Consider the following 27,161-nt stretch of genomic DNA (forward strand, 5'->3'; position numbering starts at 1 on the left):
GGGGTTTTTAAAAGACATGAAGGGATTTCAGCATTAGGCTCATAAAGAATGATACAGGTATTATGAACCACCTATCTTATCTTATGTGCACATACAAAGCAAACATGAATCACATATTTTTATTTCTAAACTAATTATATAATGTGATAAAAGTAGCAATATCAAGTTTTTTTTTCCCTTAATTTTAGTTAAACAGTGCAAGTTTTTTAGTAATTGCTACGATTTCCCCAATCCTGCTCTGTTATTCAAGTCCTGTACCTTTTCCTTGTAAAGACCAAAAGCAAAGTGGTAAGCTTTTTTAAAAATAAATGGTCAGTCCTCAAAATCAGAAGGGTTTCAAAAAGTTTGATCTTGACGTTAAATGCAAACTATTACATACATTTGGTAGTAAATTCTACATAATTCAAAATTGTTTTTCAGAAACGTTGCAAGTATTTTATTTATTTTTTACAAATAAACTATGTGGAAATCAAACTTACTAGATAGACTTTACTGAAAAGCCAACTGACTAGCTCAAATAATACAAATTATTGTTTATGTAAGACACCAAAAATGTTTAAAAAAAATAAAAATGAAGTGGTATACTCTGTTCAATGTCTACTTAATGTTAAATGAAAACTTTATAGATAACCCTTTGGAAACAACTTATCAATTGTCAAATAATAAAGAAATGAAATTAATTTAAAAATAACAGTACTAACAGTTACAATACACATCCTTTAAATAATTCTTGGACATTAAAAGTTGAAAACATAAATAAGCCAATACATACAAAAAGAAAACAGTAATCTATACTTTTAATCTATACATCAAAAGAAAAAAAACAATAACACAAAGTCTAGGACTTATCTGAGTAAAACACTGCTAAAAAAGGGGTTGTCAAGAATAGTCTTCTTTTATTTATCAATCACATTTATTAATCAATGCAAATACACACCTGGGTGCTCTCATCATGAAAGCCTTCAAGGAAGCTCTCTAGCAGTTCATCTGCATTGTCGATCCTTTCAGCATACTCTCCCACTATCCATATCATTGCAGCTCGTGCATCCGGCTCATCTAGTGAATCTAAGTTTTCACATAATGTGGCAATGATGCTCTCATACCTGGAAGAACACAGAAAGGAAGTTTTGCAATTCTGATTGGAGGATGATTTTATTAAATTTGGCAATATTTTTAAAAAGTTTGTTGTACTTCTATCAGGTCTTTTGTACAAAAAAGGCTTACATAAGATGCATCATACTCTTCAAAACGAAGTTTAATGACTCACCACCTATGTAAATTTGAGTTTTTGATGCATTTATTTAGCATTATAAAGATGATTATTTAGGTTTATGAAATCACTACTAAGATCATCCAGTTACTTGCATATGAACTGTATGATCTTAGGACATGAAAGAGAAAACCCCAGTATTTTGACACTGAATTGTATTATTAATAAAAAAATGTTATTGATAGCCAGAAAACTTACTAACTTTACAGCAATTAATATGTAAAGTATGATTTCACATTTTTAGCTAATAATAAGGATACATTTATTAATGAATATCAAACTCAGAAAGTTTCACATTTACAGCCCTTCCACAATTACCAGCTCCCCTGGAAAAAATAAGTAAAAATGTATTAAAAAAAAACACTTTTTGAAGAATTACCTGAATCACACACTGATACAAATGAGAGAAATCAAACCTTTGGCTGAAGTAAATTTATTCCAAGGAAAAATAATTCCTCATCACAAAATAATATTAACAAAACACACGTTCCACAGTTATTGCCACCACTGCATTTAATACTTTGTTCAACCTCCCTTTGCCAGTAACATAGTAGAAGCATGATTTTGTGCTAGATATATTTTTTTGGATCAATGTCCTGATGAAGATCCAACGATGACCCAGTTTTAGTTTCTTAGCAGAGACAGCTAGATTTAAACTTAAAATGTCCTGGTATTTCATGATGTCATGTGCCCCAACGAGATTCCCAGAGCATTTGGAGGAAAAACAGCCCCACATCAACACAGAACATCCACCATACGCTACAACTACCTTGAGTGCTTGATGACAAAAAGCTGAATTTTTGTTTCACTTGATCAAAGAACACAGTTCTAATCAAATTTTCATGTGCTCAAATTTATCTTTAAAAGATAGCAAAGGCCTTTTTTTTTTCTGGATGCCTTCCAAATAATCTGCTGGCATGGAGGTGGTGTATGATAGTAGTTATGGAGACTCCAAGATGTTTCTTTGTTTTGTATTTCCCCAACAGTGATCCTTGGGGATTTTTTTTTTTACCCGTCTTTCCACCACGTTGGTAATACTTCCATATTTAATTATTAATCGAACTGAAAGAAGACTTCAGGGCTCAATGAATTGCAATTTCAACAAGAATTGAGGGTAGGCAATGTCACTTAATACCTCTCCTCTTCTTCTTCCTGCAGACCAGAAGATCAATGGCGATCTACAGGCCTGAAGATCAATTCAGTCACCTGAATCCACCTCTTCCGCCTCCCTGCCTTATAAACTTCTCCACTGCCATTCTTCCTCAGTCTCTGTTGGGACTCTCATCTGAGAAGAACTTACTTAATTTGTCAAAACCTTTTCAATCTTGCATCAATTATATGGAGATCATCAGCCGGCACCCCAATTTATGACTTTTGGTGTTGTATTTCTAACACAGTAGACTGGGGCATTTTCAGACAGGCACAATTTTCTATAGCCATTCCCTGACTTATGAGGGTCAATACACTTTTCTCTTGTTTGAATTGTGCATTCTCTTATCTTTCCCATGTTGCTAAATAAATAAGGGAATTTGGTCTATGTGCCACCTTATTAAAACATTAAATAATGGCTTACAACTTGACAGTTTCTACACTTGGATCAACTTCAAAAAGTCATATATAAATGGAAAAAAAAAGTTTCAGTTTTACTTTGTTCATAAGAATTTTTACAGGTGCCAATAATAATTGTGGCATTTTTGGTTTTGTTAAAAAAAAATATTTCCTGATGAGGGATTATTTTTTCTCAGAATAAATTTACTTAAATTAAAAGTTGAATTAAATAATTTTTTCAATGTGAGATTAAGGTAACTCACCAAAAAATTATTTTTTGCCTACAACCCTTTTACTCACCTTTACAAGGGGTGTAAATAACTGAGTGGACTGTACATCAATGAACTTGAAACACTAAATTCCAGTTCCCACTTTATCTAAATTATATTCCTTATTTATACATTTTCAAAGTATAAGTAATTCTTTCTTAAAGCAATCTCTCATTTAAACATCATGTCACATCAAACCACTACTCCAGTGATTTTCAGTCCATTTCCAGTACATAATCTTAGTGAGTCAGAGGCTTGATTTTGTCTCAAGTCATAGGGACGAGCTTGCGTGTATGACAGCTGACAACCAATGAGCACCTACCAAGAAGCACATTTCCTATAATGTAACAATAAGGAATAAGGAACACAGTTGTTTTAGACCTTGCAAACAGAAAAGCTTTGATGTCTCATGTTTAATGCACCATGACAGAATGGAAAAACTAAAAAAGGGAAAAAAAAAAAAAAAAAAAAAGGTCAGAGATTGAGGCTGAACTCGCTGTACCCATAAAGCTTGTGCATGGCCACTGGCTCTGTCAGGCAGGACATTATTGGCTGTCAGTTTAACTATGCAATGTAACATTGGCATAAAGTTAAAAAAAATCAAAATGGTCACTAAATTAAAAATTGCATTTCTCTTATGATTCATGTGTAATATACAAGAAGAGGCTATATAATGAAAAACACATCTAATGCCCGGTATTTTAGTTACCATTAGCCCAGTTGTATGCTGCCATATACCATTCATGATAAAAGTAAAACAAGGTGTGTATTTTGCTATGCCTGTAATAACAAACAGAATATTTTTAAAAAGAGTACAAATCTATGGAAAGATTTAGAATGACCTGCCTGCTTACATAAGAAATGCCTACCGTGCCTCAGCATTTAAATCTAGGAAGAACACTCCATAGTTTAATGTATCATACCCAAATTTGATTTGCTGACTGCATTTCAGTTTGCTAGTCATTTGCACAAAATTGTAAGTGTGAAAATCACAATGAATTATTAGAGATTGTTATCTGTTTTGTTTCTCTCCTCAGTGTCCTGCTATGGCTGTTGGTGCCACTGTTATATTGGCAAGCTGCTACTCCTACCCAAAAGAAAGATACCAATGATATTTCAAACTTTGGCAAAAAAAAAAAGGATGAAATGATTCAGTCTTTTTAATAGATGTCTAGCATGTTTTCAGAAAATTGTAGAAAGCTCAGGATGGGGTGGACAGCAATTTGGCATAGCACCAAAACTTTGACTATGTTTTACTCTGACTGAGCCTTTGCCTGTTATAAGTGATTGCACATTTGCCCCAGAGGCTTATTTTTCCATTAATGCCAATTACTGGAGGTTTTATTATCCTTACCTCCACTGTCACCTGTCACATCCCAGCCAGCTTAGGGTGCAAGGCAGGAGCAAACCCCTGGGCAGGGCACCAGCCTACCGCAGGGCACACACACACACTAAGCACACACTAGGGACAATTTAGGATCGCCAATGCACCTAACCTGCATGTCTTTGGACTGTGGGAGGAAACTGGAGCACCCGGAGGAAACCCATATAGACATGGGGAGAACATGCAAACTCCACACAGGGAGGACCTGGGAAGCGAACCATGCCGCCCTTATATATATATATATATATATATATATATATATATATATATATATAAAATAAAAAAATGTCTGGTTTGACTACTACTGTTACTGCACTGTAGGTGTAAATGTGTACAAGTGTTCTGTGTCTGTACTCTATGAATTGTATTATATTTACAAAAATAAAGTGAAATTGGAAATGTTGTGCTCCTTTGTTTGCTGAATGCACAATAGTACTTTCCAAACAAAATAATTGCTAGCCTATTATTTTTAAGGTGGTTACATGACCTCAATACTTTCAAAGTGGACTTGGGGTGGCTTAGACTGCCAGGAGCACTTTCTTTATGTTTTGATTCACTATAATCTTTAGATTTGTTCATTCCCTACCTGAAAAACATACACATATAAAATCCACTGTTACCTATCTGCTTGTTTTAAATTTATTTGGGCCAATAACCATCACTGATTAAATAGTACATAGGATAGGAAAATATTAACTAATAAAGCATACATAAGATATTTATTTTCAGTACCAAACACTTCAAAATAATTTTCTTGAACATTTATACAAATGACTGAAATCTTTGTATGCAGTAACGTAAAGAAATTTTAGAAGACACATATAATACATACTGTAGTTTTAGAGAAAAAATTTTGTGAAAAGTTTGTATAACAATATAGCACTTACTTGTTGGGATATTTGCGGAAAATATCTCTAATCACCACAATAGCTTCTTGAACTACATAATTAACTTTTGTTTGAATTAAATCCAAGAGAGTGCTGACACAACGCTCCGCAGATTGCTGGGGAAAAAAAAACACTTTCAAATAATAAACACATACAAAAACAGCCAAAAAAAATACAAGTAGTGTGATGTAATGACTAGAACACTCAATTGGTTCGATCATGACTCATTTTGCAACACTAGTCAAGTTATCCTGCCAGTGGTTATATAAAAAAAATAAATAGAATATACAGTAGGTACTGCTCACTAACAATCTTGTGTTGGAATCCCAGTCTACAACTGCTTGTGTGGACTTTAGACAGCATCTTTTTGTTTGTGTGCATTTTCCTCCCACATCCCAAAAAATGCTTGTTAGTCAAATTGATGACAGTAACAAGGTTCATCTTGCCCAGGACTGATTCCCACTTTTCATTCAGTTTTACAACTTAGGAACCTGCTTCCTATGACCCAGAAATTGATCCACTGGTCAGATAATGGAAGCATTTGAGTAAAATAATGATACAATTTATTGCAGTTTCAACACAAGTGAAGTCATTAAGGGAATAAAACAACAACAATAAAAATGTCATTAAGTGTCATGGAGTCATGTATAAAAATGTTTGCCAGATTCAGCTGCTCTTTACGAGGGCACCACAGCACAAAGAAGGAATGTCAGTGACTTTGAGAGAGAGAGAGAGAGAGAGAGAGAGAGAGAGAGAGAGAGAGACAGAAAGATTGTTAAGGAACTTTTGAGAACAGCGTCACTGGCAAACACTACTCAACTTTCTGATATGTCACAAAGAACTACAGTGTTTGGCTAAAATGATGACGGGATGAAAGTTAGATGGAAAGACAATGTCATCTAATGCAAATACAGTGTAAATTCGTTGACTGTCAGGACCATACATTGATTTAAAATGATAGGAAGAAACAGAAAAAAAATGTGGTACTAAACACAAATCTGAAGTTCACTTAACCTAAAATGACGATCTACATTATGCAAAAAGGAACAGAATAACAAAAAATGCATTAATGCATTTTTTTTAAGTTTCCAAAAAGAATTATGCTACAGGAGCTTGATACTGGCTGAATTTTTACACTCATTAAAAAGTAAAGCAAACATTTAACTTGAGTATGGTAGAGGCGACTCATGGAGCTGTGAATAATGAATCCAAATTCTGCGAACATTATGCTCAAGTGAAAGACTCCAGCAGTAAAGTATTTTGATAACATTTTTAGCTTTTTAGGTTTTTTCAGACATATTGCCTTTTGTCTAAATGCTTCAAGTAGGATGAAATTATTGTACTTGTAGCATGCAGCTCCTTTTAGTCACCTCTGAACTTGAGGAAGAAGGCATCATGCATCTCTCTATGTAATCTATGACAGGATGATCTAATGTCCCATATATGGACCTATTTATATTAGATTAACATGTTATTAGCTGCATGGTATATGTATATTCACACACTATAAAGGCTTTGTCTAACAAAGAATTACCAGCACAATTACTATGCTAAAGTGAAATCTTGTATGGTGTGCTCTTATGTGTATAAACTGTTGGAGTCTAAGAAACCTTGTACGACTGCCAAGGTAAATCGAGGCTGAAGGTTTTTCACTAAGAAAAACTTAATAAAGGTTTCAAGTTTGAGGCCTTCGCCCTCCAATTTCTACATGCTGGAAATACTGATTTAAATGCATATATGTAAATGTGATTTAGTAATGAATGCAACAACTTTATATAATGTAACAGAGAAGTGATCAAATGGTTAAAAAAATGTTTAGAACATTTAACACCAGGATTTGACCTGCTCTTCGACAGTGATGACTGCGAGTCGCTGGTGTTGTTCTATTCTGAAGATGGGAGATAAAGCACGACAACTGCCCGTGTCATGGCTCCTATCTTGAGTGCTGAAGTAATAGCTCCTATATAAATCTTTATTTCTGTATGGAGATGGCAGGTACAGGTCTCAAGTATCTGCATTTTCCATGGAAACCTAGACTAATCTTCATGTCTTTTGTGCAACTCTGTGACCCAAGCTTGAAAACACCTGTATAACTGTTTACAGATGTAGCTTTAACAATTTCGTTATAATGGTACAATGACAGAAAAAAAATGCTTCTTAAAATGCAAAAAATAAATATTTTATTTGAAAATGAGACATTAGATGTAACTTTTTTGGTTATAGAAATACAGGCATGAATACAGAACAGCACAGTATCTGCTCACGACACAACTACCCACATTGACGTTTAGTGGAGCACTAACTCAGAATTCGGCTATTAGTATGAGGTCGCACCAACATTCTCGCCGAGACAGCCTGAGACCGGAAATTTTGCAACAAACTGTCACTTTCTTTCTTTTACTCTAACAGGAATAAAAACAGCCTACTGCAGGGTCCTCAAGACTCAGTGAAACGTGTAGGAGCAACAAGTATTTTTTGTAAATTATTATACTTACTTAGTATTATTATACTTTTTTGCATTATTATCTGCAGAGGGCCATTTTTGTTTAAAACGAAATCCATTAAACATGATGTTGTATAAATGTTTGTCTGGGCCCACAAAAAGTATTCTATATTCTGAAAATTTTGGTACTTCAGTATTCACTATAATGGGATTTTACCTGTATAACAGAAGTATTTATTATGCATTACGTTTTCAGGTTTAATGCCAAATAAAAACCGAAGTGTTAAAGAATTTAAAAACATTAACATCACCTAACCATGTCAATGGGCAGAAACTGTGTTTAAAATTTCAGAGCTACACAAAATCTTCTTTAGAGAAATTTATACAGCTCAGGAAATATACATTACTGTTTCACTCCAGTAGGATGGTTTACTATTTCACCTATAGTAGAGGCACGGTTCTATAACCACTTATTGTGAAACAAATAAAATTTTTATGGTATGGGTTGAGGTAAAGTTTTGAATTAAACTGACTTTATTTTAATGATTACTGTTGCTGCAATCACTTTGTTTAAACTATAATTTTCCATTCTTGCATATTAAGAATGAACAATGAACTGTGCAATGAACAGTACTATACTAGGGACTTTTTTCTTAGCACACATTACCTCAACTTTAATAGCACATCTTCCAATGGCTCGGACAGCTTTTCGGACAAAATCAACATCAACTTCAGTAGCATATTCCTTTAACTCGGCCAAAACCTGAAATGAGTAACAAGGAAAAAAAAACGACAAGATTGTTAAAGTATTGTACAGGACAGAAGCTTATAGGGCAGTGCTGTACCTTACAATACAAAACATGTCCAACTTTATAGTGGTAAATATATAGGCAGTTAGAAAAACTTTAAATGTACATCTTTAACCAAAAAACATGCCATGACTTGAACAGACCTGGCTTATACCATATTTTAAACTTTAACTTCAAGTCCCAATTCACACAAGACTATAAACATTCTCAAAATTATGTGCCTACTCAAGAAACCCAGAATGCTATCTGCATTTACCTACATTATTATTTAAAATAAACTCCTTGTAGTCAAATATAATTATAATACATATCCACCAAGTGTGGACATATTTTAAAGTTAAGAAATATTACAAAAACCTGTTTTACATTAGACTGTCTTCTTCTTATAAATGAACAACCCTGGTGAAAGGTTTATCATTCAAAACTTAATTTACTGATATTTTCATAAACATATCTCTCTATTATAAAAAAAAAAATCCTGGCAGGGACACCAGGGAGATGAGACGTGATCTTCTCGGAAGGTAATTTGACGTCCCGCAAGAGACACTTCAACGTCATGCGAGACAAGGCAGTGAGACAGAAGGACAGCTGCCGTACAGGCTTTTAAATGATCGATGCGCAGCGCGACAAGCAGAACATGCACCTGAGCAGCAGGAGAACAAAGCTAGCAGCTGATCTGTCCGCATCTCCTTAGTGTGCGTTCGGCTCTCCCCTTTCACAATGCGAGCGGGAGAGACAAGAAGTGGCAGGAGCATAGCGCGCCTCCGGGGGTGGGGGGTTGAGTGAAGCAAACGAGACCTGATTATCTCAGAGAGACACTTTGACGACACGCGAGACTAGACATTACAACCTTAGGAAGCAACACCCGTGAGAAGGTGACTTTTGCATGTCACGCCCTACTTACAAACAATTTAAAACAAGTTCACGGAGATATAACCTAGCAGTTTTTGGAATGCTTTTGGCAAACACACTTCAAGTGCTCCCAGCTCTTAAAACGACAACAAGCAAAAAACAGAACATGCAGCTCGCCAGCAGTTGATCCGTCTGCATCTCCTTAGTGTGCGCTCACCCCGCCCCCCACCACAACAAGAGCAGCGTTATACATCCTGCGAGAAAGATACTGTATTTAGCCACACCAGGGGCAGGAAATAAAGGACAAAAATTGATTCTACAAAAGTTTTAAAGTAAAAGTAAAAATAATGCATATGTAACAATTCCCATGAAAATAACCATCTCTTTAAATTGTTTATTCAGTAAAGCAAACCCAGGGGTGGGCGAGTGAAGCGAGCAGAGGGCAGAGTCACGTAGTTAAAAACAAAAAACTATTTGCAATTCTGAGGCATGCAATTTAACATCACATTACAATTTTAACTTATGTTAATGTGTATCATGCAAAAATTAAATATATACCAAATGTTTTCACTGTAACTTATGTTTCCATTGTAAGCAATCCATATATCAAAATTCTGACTCTACTTATGTCAGCTTTAAAACTGAGGTATCCTAGAGCTTATTCAGATATCAGAAGGTGCAATGCAGGATCCAATCATAGATTTTGTGCTAGAACATCACAGGGCCAGTTTAGAGTGTCCAGTTAATCAACAAACATTTTGGGGATTTGGGAAGAAAAGCACAGTAATCGGGAGACAAAATCCAAGCAGACAAGAGGAGAACATAACAAATACAGTCAAAAATCTTGCTACAAATTTAGAGACTAGATTACACTGTTTATTTTTCATGAACATTTTCATCTACCAGTGCCATAAATATTCCTATCACTACCCTTAACAGCACCAATGACAACGACTGCTGGGTTCAACTGAAAAGTATAAGAATCAGGCCTTTACGTTTGGCCGTGGCTGAGTCTGTGCCTACTGCAGCCTCAGTGTTCTGTTCATGGGTGATGGAGTGCAACCTGACATGGTCTTCTGCTGTTGTAGTCCATCTGCCTCAATGTATTCTGCATTCTGAGATGCTTTTCTGCTCGCCACAGTTGTACAGAGTGGTTAGCTGAGTTATCATACCCTTTCTGTCAGCTTAAACCAGTCTGGCCATTCCTCTAACAACTCCCATCAAAAAGGTGTTATTTGTTTTTCCCTGCCATTCTGAGTTAACTATAGAGATTGTTGTGCATGAAAATTCCAGGAGATCAGCAATTACAGAAATACTCAAACCAGCCTGTATGGCACCAACAATCATGTCATGGCCGAAATCATGGAAATCACATTTTTTCCCCATTCTGGTGTTTGATGAAGTGAATATTAACTGAAGCTCCTGACCTGTAACTGCATGATATGATTTTAGGCATTGTGCTGCTCCAACATGATTGGCTGATTAGATAATTGCATAGATGACCAGGTACACAGGTGTTTCTAATAATTTGCAGAGTAAGTGTGTAATATACAGTTCAAATTCTGCTAGAACAAAGTGCTTGGGACTGAAAACGTTACCAGTCATACAAGGAGTTCCACAAGGCTCTCTGTGGCTCTCTACTGTTCTTTATCTACATGCTCTCCCTTGGCCATATAATTCTTAGCTATGGACTATTTCATCTTTTATATGCAGAAGATACTCACATCTATTTTAACGTAGAAGTGAAAGTTCATCAATAAAAAAATTAAAAGCTGGACAGAGCATAACTGATTAAAATAAAACTAGCAAAACCAAAGTCATGTTAACTGGCACTAAAGCTCAGCTTAGGAAAATGAACTCCTTTTCAATTACTTTTGATGATAATATCATCAGATCTTCATCTGAAAGGAATGTTGGTGCCATTTTTGATTCCTCTCTTTCTTATTCTACCCACATAAAATCACATTAGGAAACTTTCTTACTTCCACCTCCATAACATATCCCATGTTCTCTCATTCCTGCCCTTTTCTGATGCAGAGAAACGTGTCCATGCTTTAATTACATCCCGCATTAACTAGTATAGTTCCTTACTGGCAGGTGCCTCTTCTCATCTGTTATCACAGCTCCAGCTGGTTCAAAACTTTGCTGCAAGTGTCGTTACACAGACCAACACCAGTGAGCACAAAACACCCATCCTATTCCTCCTCTACTGGCTCCCTGTGTCTTACAGAATTGAATATAAAATTCTATAACCAGCATATACGGTAAAGTTTTAAATGGCCTTGTACCAGACTACATTAGTAATCTCCTTCATCTTCTGATTCTGGCAATCTTTTTGTGCCCCAAACTAAAATTCATTCTTAAACAAATGAGTTTTAATATTATGCTTTTTATTTTTTTTAACTAACCCTGCCATTCTAACACTTCTTTCTGTTTACCCCCTTTGTCCAGGTGTTCAAGATGATTTGCATTTGTATCATCTATACTAATAAAAGGCAAAGCCCTCACTGACTCACTGACTGACTCATCACTAATTCTCCAACTTCCCGTGTAGGTGGAAGGCTGAAATTTGGCAGGCTCATTCCTTACAGCTTACTTACAAAAATTAGGCAGGTTTCATTTTGAAATTCTACGCGTAATGGTCATAACTAGTTCTACTGTGATGCTGGCGTATGTGAAGATTTGCAGAAGTTTGGAGCACTCCCAGATGAAGATGTTTTTGCAATCCAGATGAAATCACATGAACGAGTAGACACAAGACAAGAACATAAACCCAGAGAAAACTGTAACCAGTGGGTGTAATTGTACTCCAATTGTGTAGTGTTGTGTTGAAACAATAAGAAACCACTGACTGTGATCCAGTTGGCTTCTTCTGGCATACATTTAAAACTAGCACCCTCATCTTTTACCCAGCAGCCCTCGTGGCAACCACCTAAGCTGCCCAATGATGCAGTACCCCAGATGTTGCTCGAATTTGCAGTTCATTTAAAAAACGCTGCAACAGCATTACCGAGTTTTCCACAATAGATCGCAAAACTCACAAAATAATCTCCATTTAAATATTGATGACAAACCAGCAAACAGGCAGATCCACAAACCATAAACCCACGAATCGCAAGGGTCAACCTGTAGTTTTAAATTGAAGTGTAAGATCTACTTAATTGTGTAAGTAGCAGATTTCAGTTTGTGACCTTTAATATCAACCAACAAATAATTTTGTCTCAAACATTAATTTGCAAAGTAATATAGATTTTAAAAGATATCCAAGTAAGACTTTAACGCTATAAGGGTTGCTTACCTGAGCAATGTTAGCTTGTGAAGCCAATCGAATCATGATATCAAGTTTCTCTAGCTTCACATATATTGGATCATTATACTTGACAAAGAAAACTTTGATCTCCTGTTTAAGAATTTCAGGCCTGTAAATAATAAATACGATAGGATTCAAAGTTTATCTTCAATCTTTTTTACAGTATGGAACATTTTTGCTAAGCATATTAAGTTTAACTAATGTTAAGTTTGTTGTATGCCGGAACTACACATAAAACTCCACAAACATGACACCCCATAACAAATCTGAGCATGGAACTCAAGCATATGGCAATCAGACTGAATAACTGGACCTGGGCTCCTTCAGAGTCCAAATTTAGTGAAGTGTTTTAAGTAAGAACACCACTACAAATCAGCTTTTAAACAATACAAACAACTGCACTTACAACATGAACAATAAAACTAGTGATGTAATTGGAAGATGCATCTTTAAAGGTTCTAAGTATTTTTATTTTCATGACTGCAAAAGTATATTTTTATATTCAGCCAAAGTTTTTATCCAGCATGACTACCAGATCACAATACAAATTAAACTACTGATAACAATGCAACTCCCTTCATTTAGAATTTTTATGTGAAGGCAATGGGTGCTCTTTTGCGGTTTCGGCCTGAGAAAACACCCAAATTCACAGTTAGTGTGAATGTTTACATATGAAACAACATTTCACGTTTTTTCTTTTTTAAAACCCTGAGTTATATATGAACATTGTGAGTTTATGGCTATACTTATTAAAGTATTACTACTTTATTTTCATTGCTATGACAGAAAATTTAATTTTGCTTCTAACTTTTACAACTTGCTTTTCTATGAATGACACCTTGTATGAACTGATAAAATTGAAATGAAACATATATATTACCCATAGGATTTAATTTCTGAATTAATATAAAATTCTGTTTTGCTGGTGAATTTTGTAAATGCAAGCAATTAAAAAAAAAAAAAAACAAAACTAAGATTTATTATTTAGATTATCTGTAGCTAAATTATTTACTGAGGTTTCAGTTCTAAAACATTAGATCACTTGCCACAATTACTGAATGATGCTTCAACATTTTTTACTATCCATATATGTAAAATTACTACGTAAGTATTCAAGCCCTTAAGCAATTCTCTCATTTTACCGAATAATCAATCCTACACTGATATTTGTTTCTGAGATATTTTAACTTAAAGCACTGAATTTTTTTTTTTTTTTTTTTTAAATGTGACATGTTACATATTAGAAAAAAATCTTTTGGAAAAAAGGAAATATGCTATTTGCTTCCTGTGTGGCGGAAGGACTCAAGTTTACACAAGTGAAAAACACCTGCCTAATCAGGACATCAACCTTATGACTGACCTACATAACGGTCACATTTTTCTGGATAAGGAAGCCATACAGCATCCTTCATTAATATTGACACCTCATATGATGAACGTAAAAACATAAAATATGAATTGAACATACTTCAGTTATATTTTACTTTTATGACTTTCAAGGTGGTGCCAGTAACTGTGGTACACAGTTCTGAGAAAAATAAGTGGTAAATGGTAAGAAATTCTTCTCTTAATTTTTTTTTCAAGTCAATTAAAATTTAGATTTTTTAATACATTGAAGGAAAGATCAATAAGATAAACTAAGATATTTTGCTCTTATTTACAAATGGTGCCAATATTAGTGGAGGGCACTATAGTTAAGAGATTATTATTCAAGTAGTAAATATGAAGGAAGGATGTGAGAAATAAAGTCTAAAATCCATTCTTAACAATTTAGACATTAAAATGTACAACTTAATAAATTAGGAAAAGGGTAAAAAAAAGTTTATGGATGGCTCAGTTATCAGGACGGTAAAGCTGCCACCCAGACAGTGCTAAGAAAATGTCTTCCCTCAAAATTCTCTGTGCAAAAAGAGAAAGAAAGAAGAATGTGGCTTTGCTCACAAGTTTACAAAATGCAAACAATTACTGTGAATGAGCTAAAGAGTTCAATAGCGGAGACTGAAGTAATTGTGCGCCAGTTAACACTATCAAGAGCTCTGCATTATACTGGCCTATAAGAAGTTAGGTACAAAAGAAGCCACTGCTCAAAGACAGCTGTGTGAAATCACATCTGGAGTTTTTCAAGATAACTACAGGAGAGATGTGATCAAAGAGGTATACGTAGCACTAACGCAGCACTGCCGATGGTTCAAATAAACACCACAACTAAAGTGTAGTATTGTGGTGGGAATATTCTCATGGACTGGTTCTGTTCATTATCAGGAACAGGGCATACAATTAATACAGAAAGAAGAATGGATGAATGAAAACAAGTAAAGAATGTAAGAGAAATTGTCATTATGTAAAATTAAAGAATTGATCTGAATATTTTTGGGACTGAATATTTTCTGCATGGCACTGTCACATTCTTTACATGCAAAATTAATTAAGAAAAACTGTCGTTATGTAAAATTAGAGAATTTGAATATTTTTGGACTGAATATTTTCTGCATGGCACTGTTAATTAATTTTGTATGTACACTGAGACACTAACAGAACTGACAAAGCTAGAATTAATGCAAGTGTTACAGGGTTATGTTATCAAACTAAAACTGTAAATGAGGCAGGAATACAATACTTGCTCACCTTTTCTGTACGATGAGATTTATATTTCTGAGTGCCACATACTGGACTTCTGGTTCTCCAGAAAGTAAAGTAACAAGAGGAGGAGACAACTTCTTTAGCAAAGTAGTATAATAGTCTGAGTCTTTTGGCAGCAGCTCAAGGAATTTCATTAACACCTTCACCGCAGAAAGTACAACAGCAGAGTTTGCATGAGACAGTCGAGGGGTAACACGTTCACAAATACTGAAATACAAAAAATAAAATTAACTTTTACCATGAACAATAGCTTTTACCAAAAGTGTGTGTGTTCGTCACAGTTCCACTTTCTCCATATACAGGTGTCTCTTAGGTTCTGGAGTGTCAACCTACAGCAATTCCAGAGATATAAAAATGTGCACATAAAACAGCCAAGATTTTTCTTGTCAACTGAATATGAATTCATTTTCATCTAGGGACCTTTTACTTACTAACAAAGTAAACTAGTTTTGACATGGATAACTAATTAGCAGTCACCACTAATGAAGAGGAACAACATGTATGGAAGGTATTTTGTAACCATTTTCAATCATTTTGTGCTTTCATTCAGATGCATCACAGAATGTAACCTGTGACGTGCATGGCTCCATCAAAGTTTAACTGCTAGATTAGCAGCTGTAATTGAGTGGCATAAACTGATGCATTCAATTCCCAACATATTAAACATACATCTCAGCCCTGTCACCTTAGAAAGCATAGTTGCTGGGAGGGGGAGATGTCACTCTTAGCAATTCCTCAACAAAGAAAGCATGCCTCTGCTAAAGGATCAATTATCAGTTTGTGGTGAGTTTTCATGCCATCATTATCCCTTTTTCAATCATGTGAACATGAGATTTCATCAACTGCCAAGTCCTAAAATACCTTTAAGCAGAAGCTTGGGAGTGTATTACCTTTTTAAACAAACAAACAAATAATAACAATGATCTACTTAGGCATGTACTGATAAAGCAACTAAAATGCAAGTTTAACACAAATAATGCTAGTTATTAATTCAAGTAATTTAATACAATACCAGCCTCAGGAAGCACAAAGAGTTACTGATGATGATGTGGGCAGAGATTCTATGAATACGTACCTCTGAGCCTCTCGTTCATCTTTGGGATTATAATTAGATAGGCAATCCAGAATAAAGATTTGACCCCATTCAGTGCACTCATTCAGGGCAGTCAGAAGTTTGTTGATATTTTGAGGGTTTAGATCAAGCAAATTGCTGTTTGGATGAGATTCACTTATCTCAGATAATGCTGCCACAGCATTAGCCACAACCTAAAAAAAAAGTAACACCTGCAGTAGTACATTTGCAAGGGTGACTTTCCAAAGCATAACCTAATTTACAAATTTATTTTAGGCTTCACTTCAATAATAGAGGTGATACACTTTGGGCATATGGTAAAAGTTACTGTTGACTTTGGTTGAAAATAGCAGAAATATTACACCAAGAATAAGCCAAAAAGCCAACCATGAAAAGGAAAAAAAAATCTATCCACAACTCTTGTTTTTTCTTTGAAATTTCAACGTATGCTACACAGTGGCTAGTGCACTGAAACATGTCGGACAGATGACTGTGTATGTGTAGGTTTATGTCACAGTACCTGAGAATTCTAAAAAGAATTTATACATTAGATTAATTAGCAACTCTAATTTGATCTTTGGTTGAAATGTAGAATTTAATCTCAAATTTCCACTTTAATCTCATAGTTTGTTTAGTCATTAAAGTAGAACATCTTAAACTTCATCTTAAAATCAATGTTTAATTTGCTAGAGTTTCTCAAATCCCATCGTAACTTTAAGTAGCATGTGTTCCCCAACCCAGTCATTAATCACTACATGCTTCTTAAACAGGCTTTCTCTTATGCAAACAACAGTGAGCAGGCACTGACTGCCACACAGAATACATTACATTCATGACATTACAGTTCTCTGAATATTTAAGAATAGTAAGATATATGCTTAATATCATTTTCATGATGAAATGCATTAAAGCATGACACTGAATGGATTCATTAAATGCAGCTGTCAAACGTACCAACCCCCAATTCCTGTCTTTCTGCTATCCTTCTCTACATAACCAATTGCCACACAATAAACTCTGCAATAAATGAAAAGCCAGCTATAAGCTTAGAACAACGATTCTTCAAAACTTTTAAGAAACACTGAAAAATCTTCCTTTTAAATGTTTAATTATTCCATCCATCCAGGGTCGCGCCAGTCCCAGCAAGCATAAAGTAAGAAAAAGTTCAAATAAGCAAGGCAAAGAGAAGTTCAAATGGACTGCAGCATAGCTGAGTGGAATCCATGCAGATGCTGGTAGCTTTCTTTAGGCAGCATTGCTATGGCATTTGGAATAGTTTGTTCATTCTGTGCACTATTATATTGATGAAGAATGATTAAAATCAAGTGAATTAAATTTGTAAACGATATGCAGTTAATTTCGATATATTTGATAAATCCCGCGTCACTGATGCGAATCTGAAAAAAGGGAGACCACACAGAAACAGGATTGCTTTGAAACTGGGTGCTGCCAGTTTGCAAAACCGAGCAGAAAAGTGCCTATGCAAGGGGGGAAGATTCTGTGAGAATGTGTGTGGCTTTACGCTGTTTCATTTTTATACATCTTAATGCAAACATGGAAAGTAACAGATGTTTTTGTATTACATGGCCTTTCATTCACTGATACAACTAGTAACATATTAGTGACAGCTAGCTAAAAGAGTTACAGTGATGGAGAATAGTGGTAGAAGTCAGTACACATTCCTGCATTTAATAAACAGTGAAGGATGCATACAAAAAGTATAAGGCCTGTCCAAAAATAAACAGAACTTCCTAAATAGTGTGTAAATGAGCCAATGTGTTAGACTTGTGATATTAGTTATGTGCAGTGGCAACCTTAACCTTTAAAATCCTTAATTATTCGATCACGCCATGTCAATTAATCTTGGCAGATGAGCAAAAAGCAAACCGTGTTACAGACAGTCAGAAGTTTAGATTGTTTAAAAGCTGCTGAAAACTCTCTGAAACATGTCATAACTGTCGATTAAACGTGGGAGTACTGTCCCTGCTGACTCTTCTTTGTTCCTGAAGTTGAAATCCACCCTGAAAAGTCACAGATTTCAAATGATAGAAAATTCGTCAAGGGACACACGTGACATTCCACAAAACAGGTTTCAGGACGCATTCCAGACATGGAAAAACTGTTGGGAGTGGTGAACACATAGAGGAATGGAATACTTTGAAGGAGACGAGTCTGATTAAAGTGTAAGCATTTTAAAAATAATATTTGGTTTCTTTTTGGACAGACCACATATTCCTGTTGTTCAGTAATAAAGTTCTCACTTGCTCTCATTCATCACTCCTGCTGGCTCATTGTGAATCAACTCAATGACAAATGATACCCTACAAATTCCTTGTACAAGAAAGTCAGCTGGTGTGCTGCATGGTTTTAGTCTTAAGATACATTTCTCACAGACATATTCTTATTTCATACCACAACCTTTGGGCAGCAACCAGGCTGTTACAAATAAACACTTAAGTTGTGTATTAGAAGGCTGCAGAAACTCAAAAATATACAGAACAACCTTCAATGGCAGGGGAAAACTATAGGTGTGAAGCCTAAAGATGCAGTAAATGACTTGAATGTGGCTATTATGACAATCCATTATGCTGTACTCTATATAATACAGTGTCATATGAAAAAGTTTGGGAACCCCTCTCAGCCTGCATAATAATTTACTCTACTTTCAACAAAAAAGGTAACAGTGGTATGTCTTTTATTTCCTAGGAACATCTGAGTACTGGGGTGTTTTCTGAACAAAGATTTTTAGTGAAGCAGTATTTAGTTGTGTGAAATTAAATCAAATGTGAAAAATTGGCTGTGCAAAAATTTGGGTACCCTTGTAATTTTGCTGATTTGAATGCATGTAAATGCTCAATACTGATTACTTGCAACACCAAATTGGTAGGATTAGCTTGTTAAGCCTTGAACTTCATAGACAGGTGTGTCCAATCATGAGAAAAGGTATTTAAGGTGGTCAATTGCAAGTTGTGTTTCCCTTTGACTCTCCTCTGAAGAGTGACAGCATGGAATCCTCAAAGCAACTCAAAAGATCTGAAAACAAACATTGTTCAGTATCATGGTTTAGGGGAAGGCTACAAAAAGCTAACCCAAAGGTTTAAACTGTCAGTTTCAACTGTAAGGAATGTAATCAGGAAATGGAAGGCCACAGGCACAGCTGCTGTTAAACCTAGGTCTGGCAGGCCAAGAAAAATACAGGAGCAGCATATGCGCAGCATTGTGAGAATGGTTACAGACAACCCACAGATCACCTCCAACGACCTGCAAGAACATCTTGCTGCAGATGGTGTATCTGTACATCGTTCTACAATTCAGCACAATTTGCACAAAGAACATCTGCATGGCAGGGTGATGAGAAAGAAGCCCATTCTGCACTCACGCCACAAACAGAGTCGTTTGTTGTATCCAAATGCTCATTTAGACAAGCCAGATTAATTTTGAAACAAAGTGTGTTGGACTGATGAGACAAAAATTGAGTTATTTGGTCATAACAAAAAGCTCTTTGCATGGCGGAAGAAGAACACCGCATTCCAAAAAAAAAACACCTGCTATCTACTGTCAAATTTGGTGGAGGTTCCATCATGCTGTGGGGCTGTGTGGCTAGTTCTGGGACTGGGGCCCTTGTTAAAGTCGAGGGTCAGATGAATTCAACCCAAAACCAACACATTCTTCAGGATAATGTTCAAGCATCAGTCACAAAGTTGAAGTTACGCAGGGGTTGGATATTCCAACAAGACAATGACCCAAAACACAGTTCGAAATCTAGAAAGGCATAGAAAATCTATGGGATGATTTGAAGCAGGCTGTCCATGCTCGGCAGCCATCAAATTTAATTGAACTGGAGAGATTTTGTATGTAAGAATGGTCAAAAATACCTCCATCCAGAATCCAGACACTCATCAAAGGCTATAGGAGGGGTCTAGAGGCTGTTATATTTGCAAAAGGAGGCTCAACTAAGTATTGATGTAATATCTCTGTTGGGGTGCCCAAATTTATGCACCAGTCTAATTTTTTATGATGTATATTGCATATGTCACTGCTGAAATACTACTGTTTCCATTAGGCATGTCATATATTAAAAGGAAGTTGCTACTTTGAAAGCTCAGCCAATGATAAACAAAAATCCAAAGAATTAAGAGGGGTTCCCAAACTTTTTCATATGAAAAAAGTGTATATGTTAATCGTGTTTCATTAAAATATTAATTGAAAACAAATGTTAAAACCTTAATATGAAGGCATAATTGAAAAAAAAAAAAAAAAGCAGAGTTAAAAAAAATTACCATTGGGTTGGAATCTGCAATAAGGTCTCTTAGTGAATCCAGAAACCCCTGATCTTCCACCATCTGGGCATTAATGTCATGAAGCTTTGCAACACAGACAGCTGCAGTCTTCCTCACATAAGGATCTTCATCCTTCAGGCACTTTCGCAAAGGCTCACATAGGTACTCCGTGATTTTATCCACCCGAATACATCCCATAGTACGGACAGCAAGGGCTCGGATTAGTGGGTTAGGATCTTCACAATCCTAATAAAGAAGAAAAAAGTATTAAAAGAAAGGTAATATTTTCTCCAAATCTCACAGAATACCAAAGAGATATGGTAAAATAGAGACTGAATAGAACGTCCAAGGTTACTGTAATTGGCAAAAAGAGTGCTAGCAGATTTATAACAAGAATTACAACCTGCTTCAATATGACATATGAGGGTAAAAATTGCTAATAAACTGACTGTTGTTGAGAACATTAAAAGTGCCATTTCATTTTTGCAGAACTTAACAAAAAGGATTAATTCTTAACTCACAATATTGGTGCCAAACCTATTAAACTAGATGTGGTATTACTGTATTTCAGCTGCACTTCCTTCCAACTCACTTTACTTAACATTTGGACCACATATGCCTAAAGAGAGGAATCAGGCATTGTAATGCTCCTGGCAGTATTGCTGATGCTGCATAAATCACATACTCCTACTTTCAAAAAGAAGATAAACTAACTTCTTCTGGTTGGTTAGTAAGATACTAACTATACTCACATTACAAAATGGGTGTAAAATGCATTTGCCACTATGAATGTTTAAAAACACATTCCATTTCAAAGCTTAAATTATATTTTGTGCAATATTGTCCTTACTGAACATGCTTCTGTACTTTTCAGTCACTGGTGGTAAGTGGCAATAAAATGAATACAAATGCGAAACAAACAAACTTTTTGCTCAGAATCCCAAGGAGCAAGAGCATATCAATGAACCAGTTTGTGAACAATGGAAATTCATTCTTTAAAGAATGATAGTATACTGTACACATGGTACCACAATACCTAGGATATTGACTCCTTAAACTATTTTCTGACATTTTTAAAAATTACAACTTATTCTTTTCCATTATATGTTTAAAACGAAGTTTTGATAAACAAACTGAACATAATACAAAAATTTGAAACTACTATAATATAGGTAATCACACTATTTCAATAAAAAATACACAAAACACAAAATTAAAGCATGCAATAAAGGACATAGAGTATTAAAATAACTAAGTTCAATGATTAAAATCTCACCTTAACAAAGCTGTTGACAGCCATGATTGCCATATCCGGCTGACTTTTGGCATAATTCATGAGATACAAGTATACCAGTTTCTTAAGCTCCAAGTTATCTGTCTGCATACAATTCACCACATCAGGAAACAAAGAACTAGAAGAGCAGAATGAGGAAACATTATACTGTTAGTTGCAGCTATAGCTGGAATTTTTAAAAGTCTATAACACAAGTTTGGCTCAAAGTCGAAAACCCATAATCTTTTGGGTTGAATGAGGAACGACAGTTGGTGTTTATCACATAACATATTGAAATATTTTTTCTTTTTTCAAATATCAACAGAACTGAAAAACATAAGTAATCTGATTATTTAAAGTATACACAAAGAAGTGCACAGGTAATATTTCTTTGCAAATTCACACAAAGATCCAACTAGAACAGTCTTAAAAAAATAAATATATAATAAACCACAGACACACACACGATTTAGGCCGGAGCAAATCACTGCCATGTCACATTCAGGCTCATCTAGTACTGCAGAAGTGTTTTTGTTCTGTTGCTACTATAGTTGTTGGTGTTTATTTTCAAAAGAATGAACCACATTTTCTGCTTTTTACTTATTTTAATGTGATCATTAAAGTCAATAAAATAAAGAAAAAAAGAAACCAAGACTTTTTTTTTTTTTTTTTTTTAACCTTTGGGCCTTATCATCAAAGGTGAGTATGTGAAAGAGTAAGTGTGAGCCAGAGTTGTGGATAAATGGTTATATGAGAGCAGAACTCTCAAAGCAAAAATATTTAAGTAAAGGTGTAACAATGCACAAGCAAACCCATCAAACTTTTTTCTGGGTACTTGCACACAATGTTAACAGGAGTTAAAGGTTTAAATGTCTTCACAACTGATCTGCTAAGTAAGTGTAATATTTCATCATTTTGCTTTATTGGTTTTTTAGGATAACATTTTCTTTTCTAATTATGAAATTACTTTAAAACTTGCTATAATCGTCTCTTTTTTTTTTTTACATTGCTCTTGATTCTTAAACTTGCCGCTTAACTCCTAAAGATTTAAAATTGCCGTGTTAAGAATTGTCCAGATTCTGAAGGTATTTCATTTGAAAATGCAAAAGAATATACAATATAAGTTGGGATGCCACTATTTTTAACAATGCTACTAAATATGTATTCTTTTTATAATAGTTACAGTATCTGAGTCCAACTACCACTTTTTGAGGCTGCGTTTAAAAATAAAACACTATATACACTTTTTTAAAACAGTAGAACATACAAACAGAGTAAACATTCTGTACTGGTCTTGAATACTGACAAAGACTGATCAAAGGGTAGTAATAGTAACACTCTTAAAAAACAGACTTACCTAACATCTTTGCCCACAGTCATGGCTGCAATTACCTTCTTGACAGCTTCTTTCCTCTTCTCCTTCTTTTCATTGTTCAGCTCTGCTTTAAGCTCAAATATCTCACCTACAACAAAAGATGTATGCACATTTAGAGACAAACAAAATAAAGAAGACAACACTGTTGGATGCTTCTAAATACATGAAGGCTTTTAACACATGAAATTCACAAGTTAATTAATTGTTTGAGTATAACTGTGTTTATACAAACATAATTAAGTACCACTGTCACAAAAATGAACTGGGAGTTACTAATTCATGAAGGGGTTGCTTCTTTATAATTTGCAAACTGAATGTAATACTTAACACCACTCTAAGTCTGGGAGTTTTTGGATGCATTGATAAAATGCAAGATAGCACTGTAATCATGGTCATGACTACATTTTTGAGACTAAACACAATAATTAGCACGGAAGAGTCGCCATTTGTACCATTCAACTGTATTGATACTTAAAGGCCTTGTATTATTTCATGTGGCAGCCTGAATTGTAACTGTATGTTAATATACAGTGCATCCGGAAAGTATTCACAGCGCATCACCTTTTCCACATTTTGTTATGTTACAGCCTTATTCCAAAATGGATTAAATTCATTTTTTTCCCTCAGAATTCTACACACAACACCCCATAATGACAACGTGAAAAAATTTACTTGAGGTTTTTGCAAATTTATTAAAAATAAAAAAAACTGAGAAATCACATGTACATAAGTATTCACAGCCTTTGCTCAATACTTTGTCGATGCACCTTTGGCAGCAATTACAGCCTCAAGTCTTTTTGAATATGATGCCACAAGCTTGGCACACCTATCCTTGGCCAGTATCGCCCATTCCTCTTTGCAGCACCTCTCAAGCTCCATCAGCTTGGATGGGAAGCGCCGGTGCACAGCCATTTTAAGATCTCTCCAGAGATGTTCAATCGGATTCAAGTCTGGGCTCTGGCTGGGCCACTCAAGGACATTCACAGAGTTGTCCTGAAGCCACTCCTTTGATATCTTGGCTGTGTGCTTAGGGTCGTTGTCCTGCTGAAAGATGAACTGTCGCCCCAGTCTGAGGTCAACAGCGCTCTGGAGCAGGTTTTCATCCAGGATGTCTCTGTACATTGCTGCAGTCATCTTTCCCTTTATCCTGACTGGTCTCCCAGTCCCTGCCGCTGAAAAACATCCCCACAGCATGATGCTGCCACCACCATGCTTCACTGTAGGGATGGTGCCAGGTTTCCTCCAAACGTGACGCCTGGCATTCACACCAAAGAGTTCAATCTTTGCCTCATCAGACCAGATAATTTTCTTTCTCATGGTCTGAGAGTCCTTCAGGTGCATTTTGGCAAACTCCAGGTGGGCTGCTGTGCCTTTTACTAAGGAGTGGCTTCCGTGTGGCCTGTCTACCATACAGGCCTGATTGGTGGATTGCTGCAGAGATGGTTGTCCTTCTGGAAGGTTCTCCTCTCTCCACAGATGACCTCTGGAGCTCTGACAGAGTGACCATCGGGTTCTTAGTCACCTCCCTGACTAAGGCCCTTCTCCCCCGATCGTTCAGTTTAGATGGCCAGCCACCTCTAGGAAGAGTCCTGGTGGTTTCCAACTTCTTCCACTTACGGATGATGGAGGCCACTGTCCTCATTGAGACCTTCAAAGCAGCAGAAATTTTTCTGTAACCTTCCCCAGATTTGTGCCTCGAGACAATCCTGTCTCGGAGGTCTACAGACAATTCCTTTGACTTCATACTTGGTTTGTACTCTGACATGAACTGTCAACTGTGGGACCATATATAGACAGGTGTGTGCCTTTCCAAATCACGTCCAATCAACTGAATTTACCACAGGTGGACTCCAATTAAGCTGCAGAAACATCTCAAGGATGATCAGGGGAAACATGATGCACCTGAGATCAATTTTGAGCTTCATGGCAAAGGCTGTGAATACTTATGTACATGCGCTTTCTCAATTTTTTCATTTTTAATAAATTTGCAAAAATCTCAATTTAACTTTTTTCACGTTGTCATTATGGGGTGTTGTGTGTAGAATTCTGAGGAAAAAAATTAATTTACTCCATTTTGGAATAAGGCTGTAACATAACAAAATGTGGAAAAAGTGATGCGCTGTGAATACTTTCCGGATGTACTGTACATCACTGTGCAAATCTCATACTCTGAATACTTTAAGAATAAGCAGAGACAGGAAAGGTACAGGATAAGGCAGAATTGCACAATTTGCTTAACATGGCAAACAATTCTTTTGTTTAAGCTTCAGCTATAAGCCCCTCTTTCAACAACACTTTAGCTAAAGTATGAGTTCTCCTCAGAGGGGCCTCTCTTTGGTTTCTGGGTCTCATCTGATAATAATGACCACCAACCACCCAACAGATGCAATTATTTAATAATTACAATAACGGACCTGTGTGTGTGTGTCAGAAACCTCAAATATTGTAAAACTGCAATGCAGTCTGCAAACACAATGTGTGACCAAAGTGAAAAAAGTGAAATGTACCCGGAAAAAAAACAAAGCACAATCAACATCCTTCCGAGGGACAGCTGATCTTGTAGGAATCCTGGAGAAAGTATCATCTCCAAGGAGAGACTGCTAGAATCAAACAGTCACGGACACTTTATACTTTGACTCTGAGACTGTTGTTTTAAACTTTGTAGTTAGGGTAAAGACAGCCAATGTGTAAATATATATAAAGTTCAGATTACTGATGTCACCTCAATAGATTTCTTCATAATTCTAGCATTCCAGCTGGAGAAGGAAAAATACACCTCCGTCTGGCTCACTGCATCTCATTATAGGATACACAAAGTTACACATTTTGAGTACAGTATTGCAGAAAACTTTCATGAAACTGTTAATGAATTTAGAAGCTTTGCGATATTATATGCATGCTGTTACATAAAAACAGAATTTATGCAAGTGCTATATAACAAAAGACAGTCACAGGAAGGAGAAGTAGTTTACTGCCCTATGGGAAAATCTACAATTAAAAACTTATTGTTAGCATAAAGTCCAACATTTTTCTGTGTGTGACATACTTTGATCTTTGAATACTCTTAATAGTTGAAGTTTATTTATGCATTTCTATCCTTAATACATTAACGTCAACTAAGTTTAAATTTGATAAAACATGGCAGATAATGCGTTTGTCTTTCTGCTTTTATGAAATTGTTTTGTTTTACATGTATGCTACAAAAGATTCTATTTTTTTTTTTTTTAATTTATGTATTCAATCTAGTCTCTTTAAACGTTGCAGATACCATTAATACAAAGACCAAGGAAAATGTCTAGGAAATAGTAACTAAAGGGTTAAAACTAAGATTTGTCTATGCTAAATTTATTTGACATCCTTCCAGATCTCTTTATGGTGGTGTGGTACTACATTATTTTCTGGCTGCTACAGATCCTGTGTTTGTACCAATACACATAAGTCATTAAGACTACCTTTACTCACTGTATAACGGGAACTATAGCAATTGCACTCCAATCCTAATTAAGCTAGCTATTATTTCTCAGTTTCAATGCTTTGTTATTAATCAACAAATTACAAAACTGTGCAGCTAAATTTTTATTGGATTGCAGAAAGCATTTAAATATATTACAAGAAAATAATTTAAAATTGTTAATCATGGTTTTTATAATTTTTCTCTTAATAATTTTCATTCAACTGTTTTGCTGTGTTCTGGATATTTAACTTGTGGGTGAAACTTGGGGGTTGGTGGCAGGATTAGCACTCCAGCC

The 27,161-nt window shown here is 35.5% G+C and overlaps 1 protein-coding gene across 3 annotated transcripts in view; it reads right to left on the reverse strand.

Annotated features, from left to right (window-relative positions):
- Positions 1-27,161, reverse strand: part of ap2b1 (adaptor related protein complex 2 subunit beta 1) — a 75,180-nt gene that overhangs the window by 36,799 nt on the left and 11,220 nt on the right. For all 3 annotated transcript variants that reach the window (XM_028807038.2, XM_051930805.1, XM_028807037.2), the window contains exons 3-11: positions 23,395-23,500; positions 22,041-22,176; positions 20,765-21,010; positions 16,488-16,678; positions 15,398-15,619; positions 12,761-12,881; positions 8,469-8,564; positions 5,359-5,474; positions 938-1,103 (exon numbers count right to left, since the gene is read on the reverse strand). In XM_028807038.2, coding sequence (XP_028662871.1) covers positions 938-1,103; positions 5,359-5,474; positions 8,469-8,564; positions 12,761-12,881; positions 15,398-15,619; positions 16,488-16,678; positions 20,765-21,010; positions 22,041-22,176; positions 23,395-23,500 — 1,400 coding nt within the window. The remainder of the gene's footprint in view (positions 1-937; positions 1,104-5,358; positions 5,475-8,468; positions 8,565-12,760; positions 12,882-15,397; positions 15,620-16,487; positions 16,679-20,764; positions 21,011-22,040; positions 22,177-23,394; positions 23,501-27,161) is intronic.

Source organism: Erpetoichthys calabaricus, chromosome 8 (genome assembly GCF_900747795.2).
Source record: "Erpetoichthys calabaricus chromosome 8, fErpCal1.3, whole genome shotgun sequence".
NCBI lineage: Eukaryota > Metazoa > Chordata > Cladistia > Polypteriformes > Polypteridae > Erpetoichthys > Erpetoichthys calabaricus.